Here is a 20,667-nt window from a genome sequence, read left to right as displayed (position 1 = left end):
GGGACTGTCATTTTTCCCTTTCTCATGATACCAAGAACACTATGAAACTTGTGTTTCCTGTTTGACTCCCTATGAAAAATAGGGTTTCTCAGCATAATGGCTACTCCTGATCTCAATCCACTTTTAAGTCTAGAAGAACACATGCCGTGTTTCCTGGAGCTAGAAGCATCATTCATTTACTTGAATTCTCATCTTAGCTCCATTTTATTGATCAAGCCAACTATCACCTAGCCACAGAGCCATACAAGATTATTTTAAAACTAGACACATTGTGAGTCAGTACTAGTTTGCTGTCCTTGACTTTGTCATTCTCTAAAAGTCAGTTAAAGAAACCAATGGCAGGTGTTTTAATATAGTTTTAATATAATGTTAATAGAGTTCACAACTACTTTCTCATGTAGCTTCTGACTGGATTTCTACCATAATCCTGTAAGTTAGGAGATACAGCAATACTAGTTCCTCCTACACGTAAGGAAATGGGAGCTCAGGTTAACTGCTCACCAACATCCATCTAGGATGGAGGGGGATTAGAGGAGGCACCTTTTTCCCTGTCCAACACAGATCTCTCTCAGCACTCTGTCTCATCTTTAATGAGGGAGGAGAACATGGTTGTGCTAATGGCTTTAGTGTGGCTTGGTTTGTGGTCAATTGGATAGGTGCCCAAGAGTGGGATTGCTGGGTCATAGGGAAGCTCTATGTGTAGTCTTTTGTGGAATCTCCATACTGCTTTCCAGAGTAGTTGAACAAGTTTACATTCTCACCAACAGTGTAGTAGTGTTCCCTTTTGGCCACATCCCCTCTAGCATCTGTTAGAATGTGCCTATAAATCTTAAGGAAACCCAGTGGTGAGTAAAATACAAATAATTACACCTGGACGTGATTAATTAAACAGCAGACTAAACATTCACACAGTGAGAACAAAGGAGGATATTATTTTTTTAACTGTATTTTTTTTGTCTTTTCTTTTTTGGTACTGGGGATCGAACCCAGGACGTTGCACTTGCTAGGCAAGCGCTTTGCCACTGAGCTATATCCCAGCCCTTAAAGGAGAATATTTCTTAATCACCAAGGCTCAAGAGCTATGTGACTATTATCATATAAAATGATGTTAATCAAAATGAGCGCCAAGAGTTTTTTATGGTATTTTTTTTTCAGTTCTAGGTTTTTCTTTCTTTTTTTCTTTTCTTCTTTTCTTTCTTCTTTGGGTTATTCCCTTCTGTCACTTTTTTTTTTTTATTTCTGTACCCTATGTCTTGTATATAAGTTTATCTGATTGGGGAGGGGAAGGGGAAGCACAGAAACAGTGGGACAAAGGGTGAACCAATTCAGCAGTGAAACCCACTAGACATTATATTGGAAATGAACTATACAACTTGGTGGGAGGGGGGAAGTCGGGAGGGGAAAACCTGGGAGAGAATAGGGAAGAAATGTACTCATTACCTGACTTATGTAACTGTAACCCTTCTGTACATCACCTTTACAATAAAAATGTTTTTAAATGAGTAGGAGATCTAAATTCTAAAACCAAGTTGTTTCTTCCCCTTCCTTCTAGGTCTTCCTAGCAGAGTTCAAGAAAAGCAATCAATTCTTTGCAATCAAAGCCTTAAAGAAGGATGTGGTTTTGATGGACGACGATGTGGAGTGCACCATGGTGGAGAAGAGGGTCCTGTCTTTGGCCTGGGAGCATCCGTTTCTAACACACATGTTCTGTACATTCCAGACCAAGGTATGGCTTCGGCTTGGCTATCCTCCCAACCCTCACCCCAGCTTGTCCCACGTGCCAGGCCTGTCGTGAAGCTCTTACATCTATGTTGACCTTCTTACTTGCTTCATTCTACCTTTGGTCCCTCCATCCAAAACATTCCCTCTCTCCTAAATATCATGGATATATTCCTTTGAATTCTTTAAAAATATTTTTATTATCTTTAAGTAGCTGTACAAGGGGATTCTATTCAAAATGTCAGTTTAGGAGTACAGTGTATCTTAATTGATTTCACCACCTCTATCATTCTCTCCCCTCCCCATCTCTCCCAACCCTCAAGTTACCTAACTCCATTTTCACACCTGTACACTGAATATGATGACAGTATTCATCCTTCCTCTCTCTATTCATCTTCCCCCTGACCCTTTTGATTGAATTTGGGGGGGGGGTTAGTTGTAGGGCTTGAACTTGGGGGCTGGACTCTGTCCCTGAGCTCTTTTTGCTCAAGGCTAACACTCTACCACTTTGAGCCACAGCACCACTTCCAGTTTTCTGATAGTTAATTGGAGATCAGAGTCTCACCGTGGCTTTTCTGCCCAGGCTGGCTTTGAATCAAGATCCTCGGATCTCACCTCCTGAGTAGCTAGGATTATAGGTGTGAGCCTCCAGCTTATCACTTTTAAGAAGTAAAATTCATTGAAGATTTCCTTTACTTATAAAATAACATCAAAATATACTGACAACTGGAAAATATATAGCTCTTGGATTCAAAAGCACTCCAGATAGAATTTTGAATGTCTTTTTTCCTTTGCCTTTCATAAGTAGTGAGAACTTAATACTTTTAAAATATTCAGTAGAAAATGCTCATTTTGTCATCAAACTTATAGTACTGAAAATTCTGTCTAGTCCTAGGACTCTCCTGAGCTGGTGAAATATGCATTTCTCAGCATATATACTGTATTCAATAACTAGAGTAACACATAGAGTGACATCTCAGATCTATAAATCACTTACTATGAGCCAAAGCCTGAGCTCACTTAATCTTCCTAGTAACTCCAAGTAGTGGCCATTATTATTACCCCCATTTCACAGATAAGGGCATGCAAGCAGTCCCAAGGGACTAAGCAACCCGCCCCCCCCCTCCACTACCCTCCCACCCACGCCCTACCACTGCCCTAGGCTACAAGTGTCTGTAATTAAGTAGAGGAGCCCAGGATGTTACTTGGCTGTCTCTCCTCAGAGATCTAACCACATCAAGGAAAACACTTTAAAATTCATGACTAGGGGTCTATTTGCACTTTTTGTTGTAAAGGAAAATAACTGTGTTGGTTAATTCAGGAAGACCCAATGGGACAATTAAGGGAGTCACTGCCAACTCGGCTCTAATCCCTCTGGCCGGGCACAGACCTATAGAAACTCAGGAGGGCTATTTCTAACACTCCCTAATGAGTCCATGGAAGAGAGCAGCTTGACTAATTAGAGTTCACAGGAGAAATACAAACAGGCCTTAATAAATGAGTTGGCTGATTTTCAGAATGCCATTTTTCTCCCTCCTTGTCTCTCTCCCTTATATGCACGTGTATACACACACATACACATACACACACACAGCACAACACAATTATAGAACGTACCCAAACAATTATTTGGGACTTTTTGACAGTGAATCCTTAGTTTTTTTAAAAAAAACAAAAATTTTTCTAGGATGTTTTTGTTGACCGCTAAATACATCAGGAAGAAATGAAACTACTTCAGAATCAAAATCACTCCACCAGTCCAAATTGCCACCATACGTAAGAAACTCCATGCTGGTGTGAGCATACTAACACACAGTGTTATAGGTTGGCCTGTGGGACACACACACACACCTCCTCCCACCCCGAACTCTGTTCCCAGCAATCATGTGCTTGGCCAGCTCTGTGGTCTTGCTTGAATCATTCTCACAGCCACAGACGTGTGAATGCCAGAAGCACAGCTCTCAGAGTCTCTAATCAACTCAAACGTTGTTTAGGGGAACAAGCTGATCTGTGTGCCTTTAATATGTGAGCATAAGGCTGATATCCTAGGGTAGTCCACCCTGAAGTGAACCCTACTTCTGCTGTTGAACCTCCCCACATACCAGTGTTCTGGCAGAGACCTGGAACAAGGGAACTGAAAAGAGAGGATACGGACACCACAGGCTCCACTTAGCTTAGAATGACATAAGAGACCTGGCCCTAAAAAAACAACTCAAGTCATTACTTCGCACCTGCGGGGAAGCTGGCAGGCAGTGAATGTCACTGAGGGCCCACACCTCCATTGGTACCATTTCCTCCTAGGCCCTGATGAGTCTCTCGTGGAGTTGTAAAGGTTAAGGCTGTTAAAAAGTCATCCACGTGAGATTATTTTAGGTGCAAATGCGTGCACGGACACGCCCAACATCCCCAATTCCATGGCTACTAATTCTGTGATTCTTAAGATCCCTGGAAAATTCAGGGTGCTCACGGAGCTACTGACCATTTGGGTTAAAGTAATATTGTCTCACAACCTGAAGACCACCCAGCCTCCATCTAGTGCTGCCCCTTGGGGGCGCTAGTGGGGAGCTAGTCTTCTAGGAACCACATTCTCTCAGACAGTTGGCTGCCCTCTGACCTAAGGACGAGCAGGATAACAAAGCAAATTTTAATTAGAGTTCCCAAAGATAGGGCCCAGGTCTCCTTTATCTTTGATGGGTGACACAGTCTGAACATGCACAGAGCATGGTCAGTGGGATTTACTGAGTGTTTCATCTTTCTGTGTCTTGGCCTTGAGTCAGAGACCCAGGGTGCTGACCTACATATCTTTTGCTCCATCTCACACCTGACCACTTTCAATAAGTGTATTATCAACATGGATTCCATGCTCCACAAAGTCTCATTGTCCCGTGAGTGTGGATGAGACCAGCCTCCATGCAGGGGATCATGGCATAGCTCTCAAAGAGAGGTTACTGAGCAGCTCACTAGGATTTCCAGTGGTGGAATCAGCTAAATGATTTTGACAGCCTTTCCCTAGGCAATTTCAAGATGGAACGTGGTTCAGCTGAAATTCTCTAACCTGTTTAAAAGCTCATCCTGGTTTTCTTTTTTTTTTTTAACTGTTTTTTTTTTTTTAAAGAAGCTACACTTTATACTCTTAAGGGAGGAACTCAAAGGCATGAGGCTTCCAACCATTTCAACTACTATTTATTGAAACAAATTCTGGGAAATGGAAATGTGGGTTTTAGTTGGTGGTGATGTGGTGGTAGGGCTGGTGTTGTTTGTTTGGGGGCATTTGGCGGGGAGGAGAATTGTTTTGTTTTGTTTCTCTTTATTCCTTTTGCTGTCTTTTGGTGGACAAAGGGGTACAAAAATGGAGGAAGGACGGACGAACAAATGCAATCATGGTATTCAGAATATACTATATAAACAATGAACTACCTAACTTGTAGGTAGGGATGGGAGTGGGAAACTGAGGGAAAGCAAAGGAAGCCATGACATTGTCCAAAAAGAAATGTCTTCCCTCCCCGACTCATGAAATGATTACCCCTCTGTACAGCACCTTAATAATAAAAATAAAATTATATTTTTTAATGAAAGAAGCTACAATTTGGGATTTTTTTGTTTCTTTCTCAGGAAAACCTCTTCTTTGTGATGGAATATCTCAACGGTGGGGACTTGATGTACCATATTCAAAGTTGCCACAAATTCGATCTCTCCAGAGCCACGTAAGAGCCTCCACAGAGCACAGGGGTGCGGGAGGGAGGGGTCTCTGGTCTTGTCCATCCATGCATATCTGGTGCCCACAGAATATTTTCCCAAGTGGTAGTTTCTTTTCTTTTTTTTTTTTGTTTTTGTCGGTCGTGGGACTTGAACTCTGGGCCTGAGCACTGTCCCTCAGCTCTTCAGCTCAAGGCTAGTGCTCTCCCACTTGAGCTACAGCACCACTTCTGGTTTTCTGATGGTTTATTGGAGATAAGAGTTTCATGGACTTTCCTGCCCAGGCTGACTTTGAACGCAGTCCTCAGATCTCAGCCTCCTGAGTAGCTAGGATTACAGGCGTGAGCCACCAGCACCCAGAGATAGTTTCTCCTTGCTTCTTCATTTGGCGTGTCTACAAATCAGGGCCAGGTACACCCTTGGCAAGAATATGTCAAGCCAGTCAGTGGCTTCCCAGTTTGTAAGAGTGAACTTTGACTCTGTTTTGATGCCTTTTTCCGTGGTTTAAAAAACTTGTACGTAGGAGATGGGAAGGGAAGGGAAAGGGAAACAAAAAGGAGGAGGCAACAATGCTTGATAAGAAATGTACTCATTACCTTGCCCGTGTAATTGTAACCCCTCTGTACGTTATTTTCACAATTTAAAAAAAAAACAAAACTTGTACTTGGCTTCCCACCCTAGTTGAAATAATTGAGCACGGGAGCAAATACTTGCCCTCTGACAAGAACAGAATCTTCAAGGTGGCTGAGGGATGAAACATTTGGCTGAGGCCTTTTGTGGGACGTTCAATGCCAAGCATCTATCTGGGCTCCTGGTGCATGAGAAGCAAGAAATGGGAAGAGACACTAAGTCTCTTTGAAAATAATTCTTCCTTTTTTAAGGCATCAGGAAGGTGCAGCTGCAAGGGAAATAGAGCGGGCTGTGCTGACCTGCTCAGACTGCAGTTAGGTCCCACAGCACCTGCGGGCGCCATTTCCCTTGACTCCTAATTCCCACCTAGTAAACCCACCCTGACCATCACGTGGTAAGGAGCTGCACCATAGTGCTCATTTAAAAGTGAAGTCCTGGCAACTTCTTGGCACAAATACCTAAAGATAATAATAAATAGAGATCTAACTGTATGGCTTTTTGGTGGTAGTGGTGGTGGTGGTGCTGGTGGTGATGGGGCTTGAACTCTGGGCCTGAGTGCTATCTCTGAGTTTTTCAGCTCAAGGTTAGTGCTCTACCACTCTGAATCACAGCACCACTTCCGGTTTTTTGGTGGTTCATTGGAAATAAGGGTCTCATGGATTTTCCTGCCTGGGCTGGCTTTGAACTGCAATTCTCAGATCTCAGCCTCCGAGTAGCTAGGATTACAGGCATGGTAGTTTTGAAGCCAAGCACCAGGGACTCCTGCTTAGAATTCTAATTACTCAAGAGGCTGAGATATGAGGATTACAGTTCAAAGCTAGCCTGAGCAGGAAAGTCCATGATACTGTTATCTCCAGTTCACCAAAAAGGTGAATGTAGAGCTGTGGCTCAAGCGGTAGAGCACTAGTCTTGAGCAAAAAAGCTCAGGGACAGTGCCCTGAGTTCAAGCCCCAGTACTGGTAGCAATCATAAAATGTTAGTCATGTGCTAGGTTGCTATTATTCTTTATTATTATTGTCATTATCATCATTATTAATTATTATTACTATTTACTTGCTGCTCACTATTCCTTCCATTCTGCATGTCCATATTGAGTGGTTGAAGTTGAACATGAAATAGGTTGAACATGGACTTAGTCCAGCAGTTCCTACAAAACTCTCACTGAAATTGACACTTTGTCATGTCTAGTGATCCAGCAGTCTTCAGAAAACCTCCGCAAAGCACCTAATGAGTGCTATTGCATTAGAAGTCATCCATCCAGTCAGCCCAATCCTCTGTCCAGCACTGTAACAGGAATCCACCTTGGACACCTGCTCTCTATCTATTATGTCCTGAGCATTTTCCAAAAGGGACTCCTAATGCATTCTCTCATGAGAATTCGCCCAGCAAATTTCCCTTCCAGAAAGCTCTGCCTTGTGTCTGATGTAAACTCATTTCCGTTAAGCCTGTCACCATGGAAGATGAGGAGTGACTAATCACCTCCCATCTCCTCATTTCCTTTCTTCTACCTCTTGGCGTGTATGTCCTGGCCACGGTTAAACATTGTCAATATGAAAATAAACCAACCAAGTCTGTTTGCCATGAGCCTACGTGACCGGTCTGAGAACTCCAAGCAGAGTCTGAAATAAAGGGACAAGTTCTTTTCCTGCAGTGCTATGCTGTCATAGTCAATATTTATGTAGTTTTAATTAGCAAAAAAATGTCAGGACAAGCGTAGTATAAAATGCAAGAAGAATCTCTGATGGAGGAGAGGGTAGCTCTGTTTCATACTCTGAAACCTGAGGCTAGAGATCTCTTATGATAAGAGTACACAGAGTGACATTTTCCCTGTTTAAAAAAAAAAGTTGACAACATTTATGGGCAAATACCATTTATTCTGGCACTGTCCACACCTCACAGATCAGACCAAGTGGATTGTATTTTGTTCTGTTCATGCATTCATGCTGAATTTTGGCTTTCTCTCTCTCTTCACCCTCTCCCCCCTCCACACCTCAGGTTTTATGCTGCTGAAATCATCCTGGGCCTGCAATTCCTTCATGCCAAAGGAATTGTCTATAGGTAAATTATGCTCTTTGAAAACAAATATTGGGTTGGGAATGTGACTTAGTGGTCGAGTGTTTGCCTAGCATGCATGAAGCCTTGGGTTCGATTCCTCAGTACCACCTACACAGTAAAAGCCAGAAGTGGCTCTGTGACTCCAGTAGTAGGGCACTAGCCTTAAACAAAAGAAGCGCAGGGACAGGCCTTGAGTTCAAGCCCCAGGACTGGGCAAAAAAAAAAAAAAAGAAAATACTAAGCTCTTGGATGTATCTTTGTGCTTGCCAGCCTGTGAGTGTGTTTCTATGGAAGAACATTCCTCACACACACCTGCTGCTCCTCGTGACTATACAGAATGATGATTTGCCTACAAGCAAGGAGGAAAATGCATGGAGATTCTAGTCTTATTCTGCACTTAATTGGGTCCTCGTTCTTATTCTCCCTTTCTCTGCCCTCCTCCCACTTCCTCCCTCACCCCCCTTCCTGCTACCTGAGTCCTGCTTTCCCTCATGTGTCCCCTCTGTACCACGTGTCCCCTCGACCATGTGTGGAGCCTCTAGAGATGCTTGGGAAATGTTTTCCTCTTGGCTGGGAGAAGGAAGCTCTTTCAGGAACATTCACACTCCTGTGGAAACCTGCAGGTCTATACTCTATAGAAAAGTGCATAAAACCTTCCTGGGGTCCCCGTGCTTGAACTCACAATTTCTCTTTTGTTTGATATTATCTCACCTCTGGCTGCCACGGCCTTTGGAGGAGAGCCGTGGTATTCTGGTCATCTTCTTTTCTCAAAAAACACGCTTGACATTCACCATGTGACTCTTCACAAGCGCAGGACATGGACAGGAGACACGGTGATGGGAAAGTTAGAAGAATATGCATGCTGGTGGCGAGTTCCAGAAAATCAGTTCAATGTTTCCATAAGCATAAATGAGGTTTCCTTAAGAAACCGGAGCCATCAGAGACCAGCGAAGCTTGCTTGACATCTATGGTGCTCATTGTTTTTGCATGTTTCTCTGTGTGTGTCTTTACCTCTATCTCTATCTCTCTGTCTCTGTCTCTGTCTTTGTCTCTCTGTCTCTGTCTCTCTCTGTCTCTCTGTCTCTCTCTGTCTCTCTGTGTGTCTCTATCTCTTTCCATTTCTCTCTGTCTCTTTCTGTCTCTTTCTGTCTCTCTGTCTCTTTCTGTCTCTCTCTGTCTCTCTCTGTCTCTCTGTCTCTCTCTGTCTCTCTCTGTCTCTCTGCTCTCTGTGTGTGTCTCTCTCTGTCTCTCTGTCTCTCTGTCTCTGTCTCTCTCTGTCTCTCTGTCTCTCTGTCTCTGTCTCTGTCTCTCTGTCTCTCTGTCTCTCTGTCTCTCTGTCTCTGTCTCTCTGTCTCTGTCTCTGTCTCTGTCTCTGTCTCTGTCTCTGTCTCTCTCTCTCTCTCTCTCTCTCTCTCTCTCTCTCTGTGTCTCTCTCTCTGCTTTTGGCCCACTCACTATTTTCCTCTGCATTTATATGTTAGTCTTCTCTTTCATCTAGGGCAAGTACAGCAGCCTGGGTATCTTTCCAGTCTCCAGCCGAGACAGACTAGAGCCCACATAGCAGTCCTAACATCCAGAAAGAGAAATTGGGTGGTTCTGGAGGCTAGCATGGGGGTGGGGAGAGGACCGGCCACGCTCCTCACAGGGAGCCCCTCTTCAGCCAGGAAGACATGAGCTGCCACCCCACAACTATCTCCTTTTAACTGAGTCACATGTCTTCCAGTGAGATTTTCTTGCTTCACTCTCGTTTTCCAGGGACCTCAAGCTAGATAATATCCTCCTGGACCGAGATGGCCACATCAAGATCGCAGATTTTGGGATGTGCAAGGAGAACATGCTAGGAGGGGCAAAGACAAACACGTTCTGTGGAACTCCTGACTACATCGCCCCCGAGGTGAGGATGCCCCGCCTGGCCTGGCCCTGCTCATCCCAAGGTTTTCTATCTCGGGATTTGAAATTGGTACTTGATGTTTGGAGCAAACACTCCCTAGATGCCCATGAGTAGCTACTGAGGCCTTAGAGGGACGTCAGGCAATGTATTCCTAATGCCTTGCGAGAGCTAAAACATCCCACGGCTTTATCAGTCATGGCTCAGATACCGCCATCCCCAGCAGCCTTCAAACACCACACCCTGCTCAGACTGGCCAGAGGGAATGGCTGGTGAGATGCCCAGGGGAAATACCACCCCACTACCGTCCAAAGGTGTCATTGTAAGGCTAGAGGAACTGATCGCAGGGAGAAGAGAGGCGTTTGCCAAAGTCTCCCTCCCCGGATTTCTTCTTCTATAACAGCATTTTGCTCAGAAGAAATCCACCCAATGTCACAAAACCCTCCCCTTTCCTTTTATGGATTCTTCTCCAGGTACCCACCCCAGAGAGAGACTGGTAAACTATCTGGTCCTTACCATAACATAGTATTTGTTCTAGGTGTGTGTGTGTGTGTGTGTGTGTGTGTGTGTGTGTGTGTGTGTGTGTGTGTGTGTGTGTGTGTGTGTGTGTGTGTGTGTGTGTGTGTGTGTGTGTGTACTGCATGTTGGTTCCAAAGTCTGGTACTGTTTCTTATTCCATTTCTTTCTTTTAATTTTTTAACTTGAAATAACTAGAGATCCGCAGGCCAATGCAAGCGTAATGTAGAAATGTCTCCAGTTTCCCGCAGTGACTGCATCTTCCATAGCTCAGGTCCAATATGAAAAGCAGGAGGCGAGCATTGGTTACAGGAGTGCGGGCTTCTCTGGCACTTCCTCCACAGATAGGTGCGAGCCCATCTTCCCCTTAATAGGCAAGGCCCAGTCCAGAGACTGACACATTAAAAGGTCACTAACTAGCCTAAGGAAGAATGAACGAATGACCAAATAAACTGGTAAACAGAGAAGGATCAACTGATAGGGTTGATCTTTCATAAAACAATTTCTGCAACAAATCCCTGTCATTGCCCAATTAACTGCAGAGGCTGGAGTCTAAGGACGATGTGGCTTTGCTCTGTGTTTGTGTATTTCATTCTCATTTGACCATGTCTAAAGGCAAGGTTGACCTCTGATAGGCAAAGAAGGATGACTTCCAGCTGTCCAGGAATCATGGCAGCCACAGAGCACTGCTCATTTGATTTAATAACTTTCTGATATTAGAAATCTGCACTTCCTTAAGGTGAGCACCAACACAAATATCAATGCAGTGAAGTCAAAGCTAAACAGGGCACACATGAAGGAGAGCTCAGCAGACACACTTCACTGCACACCAGATCCCCTTTGTAATAATCCTAAAAATACACTCATATGGCTCAGATCCACCACTGGCTTTCTCAACAAAAGACTCCTTTACTCTTCTCTCAATCTCCTGTTGCTCCCCAGTACCGGGCTGTGGGAATGAGGAAAATCTATGTTTCATCCCATAGTAAAGGCAGGTAGGAGGGGCATCGCGTACTTCCTGATTCTCATTGGCTACCTAGGCAAGCCACGTTGATCTCAGTAATAGAGGCCTCTCTCTGCAGAAAGCAGGTTCTCGTGGAAATCAAGGCCATTTGGCTCCACAGGGGCACTTAGCACTCAACGTAGGTCTGTGGCCCCCATGGGGCCAAAGATCAGACAGACTTTTCTCACTGGAAAGGATAGGAAGGGAGGGTGACATAAACTGAGGAAGCCATTATTAATCATTTGATTTTGTTTCTGATGCTAGTGCTGGGGCTTGAACTCAGGGCCTGGACACTGTCCCTGAGCTTTTGTACTCAAAACTAGCACTCTACCACTTAAGACACAGTGTCACTTCTGCTTTTTAGGGTTCATTAGAGATTAAGAGTGTCAGAGATTTTCCTGTCCTGGCTTTGCATTGCGATCCTCAGACCACAGCCTCTTGTGTGACTGGGACTACAGGCATGAGCCACTGGTATCCAACCATTATTAGTCATTTACTGGTTTTTCAAGTTTCAAGTTGTGCTTTAGAGGGCTGTGCTTCTCAATCCTTAGGGTAAAGATGGGGGGAAGAAAGGAGAATAAAAGAAGAGCTGACAGGGCTGGCAATAAGGGGACTTGAACTCAAAGCCTTGCACTCTTGCTTAGCCTTTTTGTTTGCTCAAGGCTGGTGTTCTACCACTTGAGCTACATCTCCACTTCTGGCTTTTTGCTGGTTAACTGAAGACAAAGGTCTCATGCACCTGCTGGTTTTGAACTTCGATCCTGAGTGGCTAGGATTACAGACATAAGCCACCAGCACCCAGCTAACTAGGAGACCTTAAATAAACGAGAATCATAGCTTCTGTGAGCCTCATTCTCCCCAGGGAGCTCTTATACATGTAGACATGTTGTGTGGAAACGCCTGTCATGTCTTATTAGAGTTCCTTCCATGAATATTCTGTTTGCATTTGATTCTGGATTCCATTTTCCTTCTTCCTCCTAATGAAAGATTGCGTCTTTTTTTTTCAACATCACCTAGCCTAGAAGGTTTAATTTGCACCACAGCTGTCTCCTCCAAATTCCTTTTCATTTTTGCTCTTCCAAAATGAAGTTGTTTACAAACCTGTCATTACTCAGAGCTGCTTCCACTTGCCTTTGGCACCCCCTTGTGGTAAATCTGTGGAGTTGCATGTGGACCCCGTTTCGTTGGGCAAAGGAAGCTGAAGAAAGTTTCACAGACTAATTGTAGGCCTCCATTCTTCCCTTGTAATTCTTTCAAGATCTACCTTTATTCCTTCAGACAAAGTTTTTCTTTCTATCCATTTTAGGGTGAACTTTCATATGCAAATACTGAATAAAAACTAGCAGGTAGCATGTTTATGCTAGAAATTAGTGGCAGATTGCAAAATTCTGTGTACTACTTGACATTGACTTTTCACAAATGGAAATGTGTTTCTCCAAGTAGACATTTATCACAGCATTAGTAGCAATTTCCATCTGGAAGTCACCTTTATGTTCCTGTGTTTCGTTGGGTTTATATTAGGGACTTTGCATTCATTGACCCACCCTTGAGGTACCTCGTGAAAATGGAATTATATTAGGGGCTGATTTGTTTTAATTAGCCTAATTCCATCCATGCTCATCCATGTTGCCCCAAATGGCAGCGTTTCCCTCCTTCCTTTGGTATGACCCATCAGTATTCTACTATATTTATGTACCACATTTTCTTTATCCTTTAAGGACAGACATTGTTGGGTAATGCCTTAAGATGCTTGAGTCTTTCAAATATTACACAAAGACTCAGCAGCAGTAGAATCCCCCCAAAATACATGGGCTTGGTGATACATCCACGTCAGAGGCAATGCAGAATCTAGACACACACCAGCCTTCTTGGTTCTAATATCTACCACCCAAGTCCCTCACAGTTCAGATGGGAAAATGGAAGAGTCAGGGTTCAACCATTTCCCTTGAAGACAGAGGAAAAGTAAAATGCTTATCCAAAGTCAAAAATGTTGACATTGTGCTGGTAGGAATGAGGATGCAGTAGGAAGAAACTTCTGCAATATTAATGGGGATGAAAATTGGTGCAACCACTATGGAAACCAGTACAGTGGTTTCTCAAAAGACCAAAAGTAGAACTAATATATATGATCCTGCTCTAGCACTGGTGGGTATTTACATGAAGGACTCTAAGTCATCAAGCAATAGAGATACCTGCATGCCCATGTTTATTGCACTATTCACAATAGCTAAGTTTTAGTCAAAGCCTAAGGGCTCACCACCAAATGTCTAAACAGAGAAAAATCAGATACATATATGCAAAGGAGTTTTAATCAGCCAGAAAGGAGAATGTAATTATGCCCTTTACAGAAAAAAAAATGGATGGGACTGGAAATCATAGACCAAGTGGCTTTAAGACATGTCATCAGAGAAGTAGATCAAAGTGGTAGAGCATTGGCATTGAGCAAAAGAGTTCAGAGACAACCCCTGCTTTCACTATATTTGATGTCAGTATAACTTGAGGAGGAGATGGGGAAAAACCAGTTGTTTAAGGATACAGGTGGACCTGTTGCAACAATGAGAAGTACAAGTTGTCATGTCCAAAACGAGCTTTACAACGTCGGTGCGGGGGAGGGGGGGAAGGGGGGGAAGGAGAAGGATTGGGATTGGGGGGGAGGGGGAGGCTGGGAAGGGAGGTGAAGGGTAAACAAAAGGAGGAGGCTGCAATGCTTGGTAAGAAATGTATGCATTATCCTGCCCATGTAATTGTAACCCCTCTGTACAGTATGTTCACAAATAAAATAAAATAAAATAAAAAAGAGTTCAGAGACAGTGCCCAGGCCCTGCGTGAAGACCAAAAAAAAAAAAGTGTCAGGCTGGGAAGATGGCTCAGTGGTAGAGCGCTTGCCTTGCATGCATGAGGCTCTGGGTTCGATTCCTCAGCACCACATAAGCAAAAAGAAAAAAGCTGGAAGTGGCGCTGTGGCTCAAGTGGTAGAACACTAACCTTGAGCTGAAGAGCTGAGGGACAGCGCCCAGGCCGAGTCCAGGCCCCATGGCCAGACCAAAAAAAAAGTGTCATCAGTGATCAACCTCATCTGTTAATTATGTCCCTGGTCTTCTGGTCACACAGATCTTGCTGGGTCAGAAATACAACCATTCTGTGGACTGGTGGTCCTTTGGTGTGCTCCTTTATGAGATGCTCATTGGCCAGTCACCTTTCCATGGGCAAGATGAAGAAGAGCTCTTCCACTCCATCCGCATGGACAATCCTTTTTACCCACGGTGGCTTGAGAAGGAGGCCAAAGACCTTTTGGTAAAGGTAAGAAATAAGGGCAAGAAGGTTTTCGTTGAGATTTGTATTTGGTTCTCTGCTCAGTCAGTGTTCCCATGCATGGCTACATTCTAACTGAAATATCAGAGAGTGAAACTGCTGGTATTGGACTGGTTTAACTTAAATGGACTTAAATACTCACTGCCTGTTGCAACTCAGGCTCGGACACTGTGTACACTCAGTAGAAACATAAATTTAAGATAAACATTCTGGGGCATCATTTACAAAAGAAATGCACCAAAACAATTTCCACAACTTTAGACTGTTCCAAGCAATTCCTGTTGAACAGCTGGGGTTAGTCCAATTTCTCTTTTCTGCCTCTGGAACACTAGGCAGGGTACATGAATCTTCTGTTTCAGTCTCAGCTTTAAAAAAGAACAACAACTTTTGTCTAAGTCATAAAACCCTGACTCAGTTGAGAAACTGAAAATGACCCCACCCACAAGCATCAGTTACCACATGACTCTCCATGGCAAAATTAAGACTTTTTCTGTCTGTTTTCTGGTCAGAGATCGTGTCTGTCCGCTGCTCAGTTTTGGAGCAGCGATTACAGGCATGCTCTGGATGACTGTCCCTCATCCTCTTTTGGATGGATGGAAACTTCAATAGGTTTCTTTTGAAATATTTAATCTTGGGGACATTTGGGGATGAAGCTCTTGAGAGACAGGCTATTCAGACTATTGCCTGCCTTCGGTAACATACCAAACAGCAATTGAGCAGCCCTCTTTCCTACTGCTTTTTTCTTACACAGCAGATTGTCTCAAACAGTACTTAAAATACACACAGACCGACTGCCTTTCTCTCCGCATGCCGTCCACATGGTGCACTCAAAAGAGGAACACAAATTCTCAGATACAAATTAAGAGATCAGCCTTTTGTACCATGTTCGTAGCAGTACCCAGAGTTCATCTGCGAGGCAGAAGTCAGACAGACACCCATGAAACCTCAGGATACATTTTGATTTCTAAAATCTCATATGTCATCGACCAAAAAAAAAAAAAAAGACTTACCATTGAGTGGAGTCATTTTGGGCTTTTTTTTTTCACTCCATGAAAAAATGGAAATAGATTCTTCAGTATCAAAAGCCATTCGTGAGTTTCAAATCGAAGCTTTGAAAACTATTTCCGAGTTCATTTTTTTGTTCACTAGTAAGGGGAATTCAATTTAAAGGGCATTACATTTCCACCTCCCTTAGACAAGTGACAACTTGTCTGCGGCATTAGAGGTCTGAGGAGAACTCCAAGAGCTCTCCCAGGAATCACGAGCTTGCCGTGAGAGGTGTCCACGAGGCTCTCAGACTCCTCAGCGCAAGGTTAATGGAACTCCAAATTTAAAAATCGGAACCTGTTTCATTCAGCATTTGCCTTCTGACTATGAGCCAAATGCACAATAAAACCTAGAATGCCCCAAAATAACCAATTAAATTCACTTTTAATGACTGCATGAAACACAGGTAAAATGAAATCTAATTTCAAAATTAGCCAATAAGAAAGATGGCATCAATAAAAAAAAATATGCCAGTGGGATTTTCAATGTTGCAATGGCTACCTGGACCTTACCCTTGGCTCTATCAAGGACTTGATTCTTTTGAAGGGCTTGATTTTCCATCATAGAAACACAAGTTCCAATAGGATGGTAACTACTCCATGTACTCTACCTTTGGTTCTATAAAGGACTCAGTGTGAACTGTATGCATCAACTGGCACTGCCAAAACAAACTCTTTCCACCCATTCATTACCTGCCTTGCAGATTGTCTTTGGCAGTGATCAGTAGACATACAGATCAGCTCTCCCTCATCTTCCCTCACCTGTCATCTAGAAATACAACTGCATCCTTTACCTTGAGCAACGGAAACAGTAGACTTCTTTCTCACAGTTCTGGAGTCTGGAAGTCCAAGGTTCGAATGGCTCTCTTCCTAGATCTTACGTAGCCACCTTCTTGTCATGTCCTTACATAGTATGAGAGAGAGAGAGAGAGAGAGAGAGAGAGAGAGAGAGAGAGAGAGAGAGAGAGAGAGAGAGAGAGAGAGAGAGAGAGAGAGAGAGAGAGAGAGAGAGAGAATACCATTGCCTCCTTCTGATAAGGGAACTAATTCTATTGAGCCTCACTCAACCTGAACTCTTCCCTACATCCCCTATCCACAGCCATAGTGGTGGTTAGAGCATCAACACGTGGATGTTGAGGGGAGGCAACTCAGTCCTTAGCATGAGGGTTGCTCTTTAAAGCCTGGGCTAGAAAATCCACTGGGAACAGAGAAAATTAAACATGGCGTCTCCTGTACCATTGGAGGCAGAGGTACCTCATGCTCAGGGCTGGCACAGGATGGAGCCCCCTGATCTAGCTGCAACCCCAACAGCTTGTCTTTATCTATTTTACTTATAGTTAGATATAGATATAGATATATGCACACATACATATATACATACATATATATATATATTTCATGGGTATATAAACTAGCCCATAAGGTTCTTGGTTATGATTATCTTGGTCCCAATGTCCCATATTTTTGCTGGGGAAAAAAAACAGATGGGAAACATATGGTGCACACAGGGCCAAAGGACGTCTTCTAACAATTCACAGAAGCATTACAATCACCTCGTTTCGGGTCCCCCATCTTTGAGACACATAAACTTTCTCTGTCTAATCTTCTTTCTTCAAAATATCCCTCAGTAGCAGGGTGCTGCTTCTCACACCTGTAATCCTAGCTACTTGTGAGGCTGAGATTTGGAGAACTGATGGTCAAGACCAGCTTGGGCAAAAATGTGTTCAAGACTCCTCAACAAAGAGCTAGACACGGTAGTGTCAACCTGTTGTCTTAGCTACAGCGGGAAGCCTAACCCAGGCAGGAAGTGAGACCCTCTCTAAAAAATAACTAAGAGAAAACAGAGTTGGAAGTGTGGCTCAGTGGCAAGAGCACCTGCTTAGCAAGCATGAGTTCAAACCCCAATAGGGGGGAAAATACGATAAGTGATGGTCAAGAACTTAGTGTGATTATTTCTAGGGAAGAGATAGGTGGGTAAGTCCCTGATTTCCTCTGCTTCTAAATGAATCTATCTGCTGGGTTTTGAGTCTACAGAAAAGTTTATCTCTCTGTGGACTTGGCGCCTTTTTTTATATACTGAAAAATGAGCGTAGAGGTATGATATGCAGATAAGAAAAGGCATCCCTGACTCCATGTGCCAAAATAAAACTTTTCTCTTCTGCAAGACAATTGTCTCAGGTGCCTCGTTAGAGGAATAGACACAGATGACTGGCACAAAGACAAGTGACACTCAGAAAACTTACCCAAAGGTAAACGGGTGGTAGTAGAGCTCTCGGATGGCAGTCTCATATGGTTCTATAAAGCCCCGAACTCCAGTGCTCTTTGGCCATCCTAGGATAATGAGAAGAGGGGAGGTTAGGGCAATGCCAAGGTCTCATCAGTTGGTAATTGGCACCTCTGCAGTTTTCAGGTAGTAAGATGACCAAATAAATCAGTGTTTCAAAGCACATAAGCCTGGGGTTTTCATTTGTTTTGAGCTATTGAGACAGGGCCTCTTTGCCCAGGCTGTCTTGAGACATGTTTTATAGCTCAAGGTAGCCTCAAACTCAAGAGCCTCCTGCATCTCCTTCCCAAATGGGGGACTACAGGTATACAGCACCAAACCTGGCTAAGCTTGGACACTCTTGTAAGCAGAAGAAACAAAAGATGGAAGAGAAGTCCTTTCTGGAGCTTCCTGCAAAATCCTGGCCCTTCACCAGGCTTTCTATTTGAAGTATCCATCCTTTCCCTTAAAACCTATAACTTGCTGCCATTTATACACAAACACCAGGCTGATGGACAAAGGAGAAATGAAAGCACCCAATGCTCAGGCCCTGTTACTTTTCCAAGTTCATATTTACACTGTTCTGATCTTTGGCAGCCTTGGCTGGTTCTTTTAAGTTTGAAAAGCCTTCCAGTGTCTGTCCTGTCTTTCCAGCATCTGCCTATGTGTGTGAGGGTGTGTGCGTACAAGTTACATGCATGTATGCATGTGTATATTGTTGCTTTTGTATCGGTCTTTGGAACAGTTCTGGAGGAGGGCACGTATCTCACTTTCCAGGCACGGAAGTTGATGTGGGGTCTGTCCCTTTGCCAGAGATCCTATCAATAAGACAAAGAAAAGCTGATCTTTTATCAGGTCTACTGACCTCAAGTAGAGCGTGCCCAGGACAAAGAGGAAGGGAGGAAATCAAAGCGCAGACTGGGGAATGTGCAGAAAGGCTCCATCAGGGAGAAGAGGGGTCAGGACAAAGTTTGATCCTCGCTCATCTTCATCCAGGAGAGTAAGAAGGTTAGAAACACAGGAGTCTGGGATGCTAAGAAACACACACCCCTACCTGACACTAATGGTTTATTCCTATAAAGGTCAACTGCCCCTTCTCTGTCCTTTGCAGCTCTTTGTGAGGGAGCCTGAGAAGAGGCTGGGAGTGAAGGGGAACATCCGCCAGCACCCTCTGTTTCGGGAGATCAACTGGGAAGAACTTGAGAGAAAGGAGATCGACCCCCCATTCAGACCTAAAGTGGTAAGAACTCCCCTGTGGGAGCATTTGGTTTCTTCCCTTACAGGCGGTGGGCATGACCCCACCCAGGCAGCTCCTTACCCCTCCCAGCCCCTTACCTTACCCTCCATCCCTCTCTCTTCCTGGGCACAATGTGTTTCTTTAGGTCATGTGGCTTGGGGTAGTGCTTACAGAACTTAACCTCTGTAGTTCAAAAGCCCCTGTAGTAAATGTTATATACGGATTATTAACCTTAGAAATTGTGGATTTAATGGCTGAATTTTTTCTCCCCTCCTCTTTTTCTCCCCCTTAAACTTCAATCAAGAAATCACCCTGCGACTGTAGCAATTTCGACAAAGAATTCTTAAGCGAGAAGCCCCGGCTGTCATTCGCCGACGGAGTGCTGATCAACAGCATGGACCAGAACATGTTCAGGAACTTTTCCTTCATGAATCCAGGCATGGAGGGATTCATCTCCTGAACCTCCTCTGTCAGCAGACTGGAAGGAATTTCCTTCCCTCCGGGAACTGGTTCAAGTAGCACTTCTTGGGTTCCTTTTTCAAGTTGGAAGAGCGAAGAAACACTCAATAGAGGCTGAGATCTTTTAGCTCCTCACGTGATTTTTTTTAATCTGTAGCAGAAACCAACTCTGCTTTCATTAATGACAACACCTTGTTTTTTATCTGCTGGCATCTTTCATGGAGTTAGGTCATTACTAACCCTAGGGGTTTACTTGAAAACAAAATGGCTCCCCACACTGTGAAGGATTTGAAACTTAAGCCTGCTTTAAATGATGGCTCTTCACTAGGGTACCAACAGCTCATGGATAGAATGCTTGATGAATGGAGGAACAAGCAGAAATCACTTTTCAAGACCGAAGTAGCTCATTGCCTGGCATCCTCAGTCAAGGGCAAGGAGCCACTTAACCCCTTTCATTCTGTGGATATCTGTGGATGTGTAAATGGCTGAGGGTAGGGGCTGGTTAAATTTTCATGGGATTCTTCACAATAAACATAGCTTGTAACTTGAGCTTTACCGATATGTTCATTCTGATTGGCCATGACATTCCCAGGAAATGGGAACGATGGAAAATGGGCAGAGCTCATGTCAGTGATAAGAAAGGTTGACTAGAACACTTAACGCTGGGTATCTTGTCCATAGAGAAATTAAGTTTAAAGTCCAACAAAGAGAATGTGATTTTATTCCTTCTCCTAAAACCCTGCTGTCTCCCACCTCTTCTTGGCTGCTTTCCATTGACCATCCTCACATCTCAAGGCAAAACAAGAAACAAAGTGTACAATTATTCTAAGAGAAAAGAGAGCC

The 20,667-nt window shown here is 43.8% G+C and overlaps 1 protein-coding gene across 10 annotated transcripts in view; it reads left to right on the top strand.

Moving 5' to 3' along the window:
- LOC138807721 (protein kinase C theta type) overlaps positions 1–20,373 on the top strand; it is an 84,591-nt gene extending 64,218 nt beyond the window's left edge. For all 10 annotated transcript variants that reach the window (XM_069993512.1, XM_069993508.1, XM_069993510.1 and 7 more), the window contains 7 exons: positions 1,553–1,726; positions 5,332–5,423; positions 8,041–8,103; positions 9,856–9,994; positions 14,619–14,807; positions 19,240–19,368; positions 19,670–20,373. In XM_069993512.1, coding sequence (XP_069849613.1) covers positions 1,553–1,726; positions 5,332–5,423; positions 8,041–8,103; positions 9,856–9,994; positions 14,619–14,807; positions 19,240–19,368; positions 19,670–19,825 — 942 coding nt within the window. In that variant the 3' untranslated portion in view covers positions 19,826–20,373. The remainder of the gene's footprint in view (positions 1–1,552; positions 1,727–5,331; positions 5,424–8,040; positions 8,104–9,855; positions 9,995–14,618; positions 14,808–19,239; positions 19,369–19,669) is intronic.
- The last annotated feature ends 294 nt before the right edge of the window (positions 20,374–20,667 follow it).

Source organism: Dipodomys merriami, unplaced genomic scaffold, assembly GCF_024711535.1.
Source record: "Dipodomys merriami isolate MVZ:Mamm:240054 unplaced genomic scaffold, mDipMer1.0.p SCAF_429, whole genome shotgun sequence".
In the NCBI taxonomy this organism is placed as follows: Eukaryota; Metazoa; Chordata; class Mammalia; order Rodentia; family Heteromyidae; genus Dipodomys; species Dipodomys merriami.
This window is presented reverse-complemented; position numbering and strand designations above follow the sequence as displayed.